At 39.0% G+C, this 9,757-nt stretch overlaps 2 protein-coding genes across 9 annotated transcripts in view; one reads left to right on the top strand and one right to left on the bottom strand.

The window, feature by feature from the left end:
* Positions 1 to 590: 590 nt before the first annotated feature.
* fbxo36a (F-box protein 36a) lies at positions 591 to 2,143 on the bottom strand. The gene is given in 5 exon segments (XM_051957814.1): positions 591 to 798; positions 996 to 1,158; positions 1,385 to 1,493; positions 1,959 to 1,988; positions 1,990 to 2,143. Coding segments are annotated over 5 exon segments (525 nt in total). The 5' UTR covers positions 2,056 to 2,143; the 3' UTR covers positions 591 to 641.
* A 332-nt stretch (positions 2,144 to 2,475) lies between these two features.
* The window catches only part of trip12 (thyroid hormone receptor interactor 12), a 31,438-nt gene continuing 24,156 nt past the window's right edge, over positions 2,476 to 9,757 (top strand). For 3 of the 8 annotated variants that reach the window (XM_022192595.2, XM_022192596.2, XM_022192594.2), the window contains exons 1-4: positions 2,476 to 2,602; positions 5,804 to 5,950; positions 6,375 to 6,500; positions 6,709 to 7,496. In XM_022192595.2, the coding sequence (XP_022048287.1) occupies positions 5,853 to 5,950; positions 6,375 to 6,500; positions 6,709 to 7,496 (1,012 nt within the window). In that variant the 5' untranslated portion in view covers positions 2,476 to 2,602; positions 5,804 to 5,852. Of the gene's footprint in view, positions 2,603 to 2,748; positions 2,770 to 3,518; positions 3,650 to 3,916; positions 3,936 to 5,803; positions 5,951 to 6,374; positions 6,501 to 6,708; positions 7,497 to 9,757 lie in introns of those variants that run through there. The other 5 variants (XM_022192598.2, XM_022192597.2, XM_051957813.1 and 2 more) reach the window with 4 other exon arrangements.

Raw genomic sequence — 9,757 nt, 5'->3', positions numbered from 1 at the left:
AAGTATATGCTGAAAGTGACCATTGACCTGATATGATGTCAGGAGGACTTCAGTTGCTTAAATAATCACATATATATTTTTTCTAGGCCCTTTGAGATCATGTTTTACAGTTTTTATCCAGAAGACATAATCTGACACTTAGTTCAATATTATGTAGTTCACTAATTTCATTTACCAGTTACATTACACAATGTAAACTTTTTAAAACAAACATGCAAGTAATAGTAGCTATTCACTGAATATGTGGGATTTGTGTCATCCAAAGTGTATCTAGATCATAGAAAGACAAAAATACAGATTTGTTTAAAAAAATATGTGGCATATATTGTGTGTATCACATAAATGTCACTCAGAACTGAAAACGCTATAAATCTGACTCTTCTTTCACAAAGCGCAAAATTAATATTGGCTCTTCATTCATTGTGACTGGATTTGTATAACAGTTATTTCATAGCAGAATAAAGCTGTTTAGTCCTAGAAGCTTTAGAAAAGAAAAACGGACTACTCTTAAGTTTTTGAAGGTTATGTTTCAAAAACCTAAAAGAGAAGTACAGTTGTTTTCTTTGGAAGCTCCTAGGATTACCATGACCTGGATGACTGAGGTCTACACAGACAGAAAACTGTTCTGTTTTTTTTATTCACTACTGTTTTTTAATGGCACTCTTGTGGAAGAAGGTAAAAAAGGTTGTCCTCCAGCCCATGGCATTTGCTATTTCCTCCATGTCACTAGAAAACTCGGCACAGCGATTTCTCACCATCTCCTCCCAAAACTTCTCTGAGTTGCAAAGCTAATGCATTTCAGTCAGAGCCAAGAGAAGACAAGACAAGAGAACATAATGCAGACTTACAGGTGGGTTTTTCAGTATTAAAAAAATAAATAAACACAAATGCACATGCTGGAGAAGGACAAAATAGAAACTAACACACTACGTCTGCATCAACTAATAAACACAGTCTTGTACTGTTATCCTTTAAAGATGCTATCATCTTTCTGAATCTGTGAAACCTGTGCAAGCAGTGTTGTGTCTTTCAGTTGCAGGTAGGACACAATTTTGAGCAATAGGTCATCAGGTAAGCGCTCCAGATAATCGACCTTTACCTGACAAAGTGATACTGCGTAATCCAGGATCCTCTGCCCAAAAACAGTAACAACGTCACCTATGGATGACAAGGCACATCCTTTGCATGAGATTCTCCAAAACTTGCAAAAGCTTTCTTTGAAAAAGGATATATTTTTAAAGCAAATACTGATCCCCAACTAAGACATGGTACCACAAACAAGATTCAGAACGGAGTAAGACCAAAAACATTGAAAGTGGTATATAGTATCAAAGATGTAATTTAAGGCTACTAGGTAGTGATTATTCAGATGAAGAAACCTTACGTTGCAGCATTTTGGCATGCAGAAATTCCTGATGGGCCATCTTCAGCTGTCTGGGTGGAGCGCCTCTATGTTCAAGTCGCACAGAAATCTTCCATGATTTCCAAATTACCTAAAGTTATTTTTTTTAAAAAGTAAGTCCACAATAAAGATGTGATTCATCTAGAAGAGCCTTAAGATGCAGTCATGCTTGGTTATGTCAATATAACATACTATTTATGCATAATAAATACAATAAAAAATTATCTTCTAGAGAATTCACTTAGATATGATGGATTTGGCCCACTGAAGCATTAATTGTATTAATCTTTTAATTCAAAAATCATATTAGATAAGTTTGAAATCAGTTCCTTGTTCAACTTGATGAGTATTTCCTTTCTCTGCGGAACTTAGCAGTATGCAGTATGCAGTTTACAAAGTATGAAATAATGGGCAGTAACATTACAAGATAGCTAGCTGTAGGTGAATATTAAGCTAGCTTCAGTTTAGTACAGCAGGCTTTTTGTTTCATCACCAAGCTTTTTACAGAGTCAGTCTTAGATACTCTGCTTTATAGAGACCTTTACAAATACTACACTTCATTTTTGGTAATCTCAAGCTGGAAAAAAATCTTTTGGAGGTGGTGGACCCTGACCACTTATTAGATATAGTTGTTCACTGAGCAAAAACGCCATTTTGGACGCAGAGCTGTAACCATGACAACCGAAAAGCTATGTCATTTAGACAACGGCAGAGGAAACTGTTGGATGGATGTTATTTTACGTTGAGGTAAGGTAATAAGAAAAATGTAATTCGGGCATTCAAATCAATTTATAGAGATAACTTTTTTTATGTATTTGTATATAATTTGTATTAAATGGGGGAGGGGGGAGGTCACGACCCAGCGGATTAATACTTAATATTTGTGGCAAGCTAATGTTAACAATATCTTCAGTGTTGCAGTGATTGTCTCTATATCGCCCAAGCATGACACCATCTTTTTGTATAGAAAACACATGGGTATATATGCACAGAGAAATACACCCGTTGGTCGTTGCAGCTTTGTTGACTCAAAACAAGCGGATGCCAAAAAACAGAGGTAACTAGTCCCTGAGCGGATGAATCACGCGGATGTATATTGCAGTTGTAGGCCCCCTCAGCTGATGTGAAAGTAGCAGGGGTAGAGAGAGAAAAGAGGAGCTGGTGCACTGTCTGTTACAACTACAACACTGGAACAAATAGGTAACAACATTATACCAAAGCTAGATTTTTTCAGTGACATCTCAGCCAACAGTCTTTTGGACTTTCGATGTTATTCAGTATCGAAATACATCGGCGGAATTATGGTTCAGTGTTGCGAAAATATCTCGAATCCCGTTCCTGCTTTCCTGTTTTTTTGTGTCTAAAAGGTATCAGAGGCCATTTCTTTTTGCTAGCTAGCCTTAACGTGCTAGCTGCTAGCTAGTCAACTTGTAAATGTTAATAAATTTTGACAAAACTGCACTCAAAACACCGAATTCGTGACTTGTACCGGAGCTCTTATTTGTAATTGAAATCCCACTGCCATCATGTCGAGCTGGCAAAGCGTTAGCCAGCGACAACAAGGCTTGCTAATATTAATTAGCTTACATGCCAAGGTTAGCTGGTAATAGCTATAACGTTCTTGTTTGATTTAACATCGCTAAACGTCAGCTTCGTGACTGTCCCGCAATAGCTAATTCCGTATTGATAAGGTCAGCGATTTATTGCCAATGGGACAACTGGCCTAATTAATAACAACCAGTAGGGCTAACGTGTATAGCTAACACGCAAGTGTTTATTTTTGTCAGCTTGGTGTTTGCGAGCGAACGGTCATTGAAGAAGCACTCGCTATCTTGCTCGGCTAAGTTAGCATTAGCTTGCTAATAATTAACTAGCCTCGATACTTGTCATTGTGGCCAAGATACTTAACGTTAACTGGAAAAAGGTGTTTAGCGTTAGTTTGCCCCTTTCCCCAACACTTAACAAGAACCACGTGCTTTGTTTACGTATTGTTTGTTTGTAATCAAGTTGTTTCTGCATGGCTAACATTAGCTAAAACGCTAGCCAGGGCTGTAATGAGAGTCAGGCATTGGCCTTAAGTCAGCTTAGAAAACATTAGTTGTCCTAGCTTGCTAACGTTAGCTACACCTCTCTTCACAACATTTGCGTTGACAGTTGCCAAGACAGTGGCACTGTATTTGCGTTGTTATCTGCCGACTTGACAGTTGTGTATCTTGGATTTGATGACCACATCAAACAGTATAGAAGGTGAGCTAACTTGCGTGAGAGGCATGAATATATATTTTTTTCTTTAAACTTGATTGTCAGCCAGACACATACCAATGTGTCATGGCAGTCAGAATACAAAGTTAGCTTACGCTGGTTCCTTCTAGCCTGCTAGCTTTATTACATTAAACCGCTTTCGAAAGACGGTCCAGCCGATGCTGCCATTTTCGGTGTGTAGCTAATCTCAAGTGAACGTAGACGTTATTTGCCACATAAGGGTCTTCTTTGCCACTCATTAAGGATTTCGCCATTTCATACCACAAATAAGGTACAAACGAGGTAGCTGTCGAATTTGGCAGTCGGTTTAGTTGGGGAGCTAGCTAAACAGGTTGACACACCGGTACGCCAACTACGCATTTCCATGAAACCATTGCTACGTTAGCTAACGTAACTTTAACTAGTCTCTGGTTTAGAATTACTAGCCTATTTGCATTCTCTCGTTTTTATATTCAATACCTAGCAGCTACAAGCTTCGCTTTTTTGTCGTGAGAGTTTTATGTAAAGATGCGGATGCGACTAAGCTACTGTCAAAATGTATGGGACTGGCTAGGATATGAGTGGCTAAACATGCTAACGGTAGTCGGTGGTGGTAGACAACTACGTCAGAAATACAGGCCTATGTAAATCGTGGGTCTAAAAATTGGACACTGTCGTGCTTGTTTAGTTGTTTAGTAGAAGAAACTTGATGCCGGCGAATGTTTTAAACAGTCGATCATTTGATGTGCTTAACTAACCACATTGTACGCGAGTATGGTGCACCAGTTGTCAGAATGGACGAATAACAAAGACTAGGATGCACTGTCAGTGTAGGCCTAACATGGCCCTGAAAGCTTGGCAACTGTGGCGTATTTTTATGATCAATATCCAAGATATCAAGGTTTAAACTTTTAACAATTGGCTGAATTAATAATCTTTCTTTTATAGATAAGAAATAGTATTTAGGTTTCATTTCAGTAGTCTCCATCTATCAGATGATAAATCATCCTGCTGTGTGTATTGAAACCATATCAATCATTTCTCTTATCAGTGCCCACTTGTCATTGGCATAAGAGAGCTTCATGTAGAATATAATTCTTCACATGTAGAAGACATTTTATTTCCCACCCTGACCTTGGTTGTTGTACTGTACCCCTGACAATAATCTCCTTTGTCAGATATTTATATTTTATGATGATTTTACAGAATTTCAGCAGTTATTGGTGTTAAATGGTTTAAGACTTTGAATAATAATTCTATTTTTTGTTTGACTTGCAGCCTGCCCACTAGTGTTTTTATTTTGATTTGGTGTGACTTTGTTCATGAATACTCAAAGGAGACTTTTGCTGTTGTATTAATGTTTTAAAGTTACATTATAAAGATTATTATTTTTGAGTGAATGAATGACAGCAGTTCCTCCTGTCAAGGGGTTAAAAGTATGGGGATATAAAAAATGCAAGTATATTCAGAAGAAGTAAGATACTTGCTGGTATTTTGCAACATGGGACTGTTTGTATTCTTAACACATGGTGACAAAATTGTTGCTATCTCATTAGATTAGAATTTGATAGATATAGTAAGATTTCATGTTAAAGAGTCTTTACGGTTTATGGTAAGTTGTTTATATGTATGCATATTTTTCTACTGTGGCAAGACTATTGAAAGTATGAAGGTAATGGAAGCACAAACTGAGCTTTGTGGATATTACTGTTTTTTTTTTATAAAGGAAATCCATTGATTAGAAAAACTACTTAATCAAAGAACTACAGTGTATGTAAAGTCTGTAAAATAATGTCAAGTCTACTTGTTTTTGATTGCATTAATTGACCACTTGTTATTACATGTGGTGTTTCTGGCAGCCCAAAAACAAATCCGAGTGTCAGTAATAGGATTAGCTAGTTGTTATCTGGTGAGAGTATCTTGATATACAATCTGAAAATTTTATGAGACTGTTGTAATCATTTTAAATGGGCTGGATGGGTGAACTTATGCTTTATGGTCTCAAAATCTGAATGAAGTGTCTCACATATAGCATAACAGCTTATTTTGAACAACCATAGACAATGGACACACAGTACTTGAGGGAGACCATCATACATGCAAGGCTCACAACTCCATTTTTTCACTTCATACATATGTTCTCTTTCTCTTTGATTGCAGTGAATGGTAGTGTCTAGAAAGGGTATGTCCCTTCAGGAGAGAGGTGCCAATGTCCAACCGGCCTAATTCCAATCCAGGGGGGTCACTGCGCCGTTCACAGAGGAACACTGCTGCGGCCCAGCCACAAGACCATACAGTCGCGGGAAGGTGAGTCTAACTGCATATTTACCTTCCAGTTTTAGATAAAATCTGAATCCATAACAGGCAGCAGTCATAGTTTTCGAGGAACATTAGTTGAACTTTGTTTTGAAAAGAGCAACAGATGAGGCAGATGTTGAGTACTGGGGAATTTGTACTTGGTTGGTGTTTGTATGGAGGTGGTTGGAATTTTAATTTGATCTTGAATGGTTCTATTGACCTATTTAATCAAAAAGCTTATTTTGCATTCTTTTATCATAGTCAGTGATTAACTCTCCTTAACTGTTCCTCATGCTACTCCAAAGGTGTTAATGATTAAACTATATGCGAATGCGGTCAGGCAGAATGATTTGGGGATTGATCAAGGCTCTTTCATGTGGCTTAATTACCGACACCCACACTGTTCCTTGCTCTTTAATTTCCAACCTTACAGGTTGCAGTCAGAGCAGGTAAAACATAAAGCAAATTCCCCACCTGAAAGTAGAAGACCTAATTCTAAGGCTCCCAAAGCCACAGCCAGCTCAGCCACTGGCCAGTCCAGAGGGCACAGCTCAAGAAGGTACCCCTATTTTCTATTTGGTGCTTAGTGTATGTTTGTGTGTATTTAGGGTTTGAACTTCATCCATTATTGTTATGCATTTTGTACACCTTTGAATGTGGTACTAAATCTGAATAAGTGCAGTGATAGTTGCATTGCAATTCCTAATTTTTCCGATTTCAGAAAATTCCTAAGATGGCATTTTGTCGTTCCTTTTGCTCCCTAACAGAAGCGGTCTTACTCTGTCCGTGGCTTCATTTGTGTTACAAGACGACCCAGAGGCTGCAGGAACATCTGAACAAGAACGAACAGGCCACCAGTCTAAGAGTGAAGGCACCCGAGGGCTGAAGCGAAGCGCAGCTCCTGACCAAATCAGTACCTTTGCACCAACCCCTGCCAAGAAACCCAAATCGCTCCCACCATCCCGAGACAATACCTCAGAGACCAAGAAAGGCCCAGCTAAGTCCAAGAAGAGATCGCTTCCTTCAGAACCACCTGCATCGTCAGGCCGAGGTCAGAGCAAGAAGAGTGTGGCCGCTGGGGCCTCACCAATCCAGAAACGGAAGAAAGCGGACTCTCTCCCCGGTCTAAGTAGCACCGTTGGGTCCCTCCCCAATCGTACCGAGGGCAGAACTCCAAAACCCACCAAGCTGGCGTCTAAATCGGCCGCCTCAGCCAAAGCTGGGTGTAGCAACGTGACAGACTCCTCCTCCTCTGCCTCCACCTCTTCCTCTTCCTCCACTACAGGCACCAACAGCGCCGCGACGCAGGGCGCACGAGTCAAACAGGGAAAAGATCAGACTAAGGCACGTCGATCTCGCTCTGCATCTAGCCCTTCCCCACGTCGTAGTACACGTGACAAGGAGCAGGCCAAAGCTGCCAGCTCTTCAAAATTTGAGTGGGCTTCACGCTTCAACCCCAAAGTCAACCTGCCAAAACCCAAATTGTCCTTGCCCGGATCCTCCAAAACTGAGACCTCCAAACCTGGGCCTTCAGGATTACAAGCTAAACTAGCAAGTGAGTTGTATTACCTCTCTTTCATTGTAGAAATGTTCATTTTAGTCCACAGTCTGACCAGAACCATATTTTTGTTATATCAGAAATATCTGAGTTTCACATTAGATTTTTTTTTATTGATGAGAACGGTTGAGTGTGATGGAAGGAAATTTATTTGTGAATTAGTAATTGTATTAAAATATTGAGTGTTTAAATGGGGTTGTGATTGGCTTGTAGTGGGTCAGCACATTATTCTGGTGTGCTTGGATGGAGGTTACATCTCTGGGATTAAATGTCACAGGACCTGAGCTCCACGCAGCGTCACAGCATCAGTTACAAAACCTCCTTCTAAACCCCTGGGAGCAAAGTTACTTGATGAAACATTACAGCACACATACACAACAGAGGTAAACGTGTAAATAAATGCTTCATTCTGATGAAGTAGAGTAATACATAATAGATAAAAGTAGAGATAAAGTCTTACAATGGCTTTTTTTCCAGGCTTTAGTGTAACTCAGATGATCTACATATATCCACATAAATGCCGATGCTGACACTTAAACACACTGCATACAGCAAAATGTGTGTGTGTGTCTTCACTAGCATTTTTAGTTCACATGTGGTGAGTGTGGGCTTCACTGTGCTGGTGAACTGGCTCAGATTTCAGACTTAAGCACCAGTAGCTTGAAACTGGAGAATAGCTAAATACATAAATACTGCTGGTTGCTCAGTCGTCAGCATGGGGCAAATGTATGATTTCACAGGTATGGTAGACACACTCAAGAGTCAACAAGACTTTTGATAAAATAGTCTTTATGATGCCATTTATATTGTTTCTTGACTTAATCATTAATTCAATCACTGTACTGACAAATACTGTGAATGCAGAACACTGAGTATAATAGTAAAGTTTGTTTCTATTGATAAACTCAAGAGCTGATGAAGTAGGATAATAATGTCATCACGATGTATTTTGGTGTTTTGGGATTATGCTAGCAGCTGGACTAACATCAGGTTAGCATTGCATTCATTTTCTTTTTTATTGTTAGTAAATTTGTGAAATTATCATTTTTGTAACTGCAGTATAAAAAAATCTGAGCCTTGCTGCCAGTTAAAGTGAATTTGTTCCATATTGTCAAGGCTGCTGTCAATATTGATATGTGAAAGTTTAAAAAAAGCTTTAATGACGTCTGTTTTTTGTTTTAGCCTAAAAGTTGTTTCTGACAAATTGCCCATACATTTTTTTTTACAGTTATCTCTGGTAGATAAACCATTTAATGGCCACAGTGTGTCTACATGTGGATTTACTTTCTGTTGTAAGTTACAACTGGGCAGAAATGTCAGTCTAGCCAGGCTCTAGTGTTAAATGCTTTGGTAGTGTAGCTCATATGTAGTCTAGTCCCATATTGATGCCGTAATGATACTAGCTTGTATAGTCTGTCAAAAATGATGTCTACCAAAATGATACCAAAATAAGTGCTTTTGTGTTCAATCTAAAATAAAGTCAGACTTCCTGTGAAGTCCAAATTAAGTACACTGCACAATTAGACATTAATTTAAGTAAGGCAGTATCAAAATAACAATGTGCAAAGCTATAGACACCATTTGTTCAGTGCTTCAGATTTATTAAGGCTCAGTACCAGTTCTAAGTATAAGGAGGGGGAGATGTAAGCTGATAGGTCAGTAACACAAATGTATTACAGTAGAAATTTGGTGTGTATGGTGAAGTGAGTGTAAACTGCTCAGGTCATTGTCAGGGCAAGCTGTTCTAGGTGGGTAAAAGGATAGTAACTGAAATGGGCTCTGTGCCACGGGCTATGGCCCAAATGGAGAGACCCCTCCTAAGTTGGCTTTGGTGTGTTGGCCCACCAGCTGACCGGAGGTATGTTTGAGGGCAGGGAAGGACTCGTATGCTGCTTCTGTCTGAAGGAAAGAACTTCATCACTTGTTCAGTATTGCCATCTGACAGCCGCTATCTTTTAACACTCGCAGATACTTTTACTTTCAGCTGTAATGGTGAGTAAGCATGGGCAAGACAATTGCATTTGATTCACTGACTTTCTCGTGACTGGTCATAAAAAAATCTTGTTGTACCAGTGTAAAATATTGATGTTCCTTCAGCCTGCATAATTGGAAGAAGTTTGCAGTTGCATTGAGTTTCTTTTTCTTTCGAATATTTGAAAACTTGTGCTACAGTTTCTGTGAGGTGTTGCTGTTTGACCATGTGTAAGTGGCAAAGATAAGGTCAAATGATGTCCAAAAATGATTGTTCTTCTATGTTT

This window comes from Acanthochromis polyacanthus, chromosome 13 (assembly GCF_021347895.1).
Source record: "Acanthochromis polyacanthus isolate Apoly-LR-REF ecotype Palm Island chromosome 13, KAUST_Apoly_ChrSc, whole genome shotgun sequence".
NCBI lineage: Eukaryota > Metazoa > Chordata > Actinopteri > Pomacentridae > Acanthochromis > Acanthochromis polyacanthus.
Note: the sequence above shows the minus strand (reverse complement) of the source record. Positions and strands in the feature narration are given on the sequence as shown.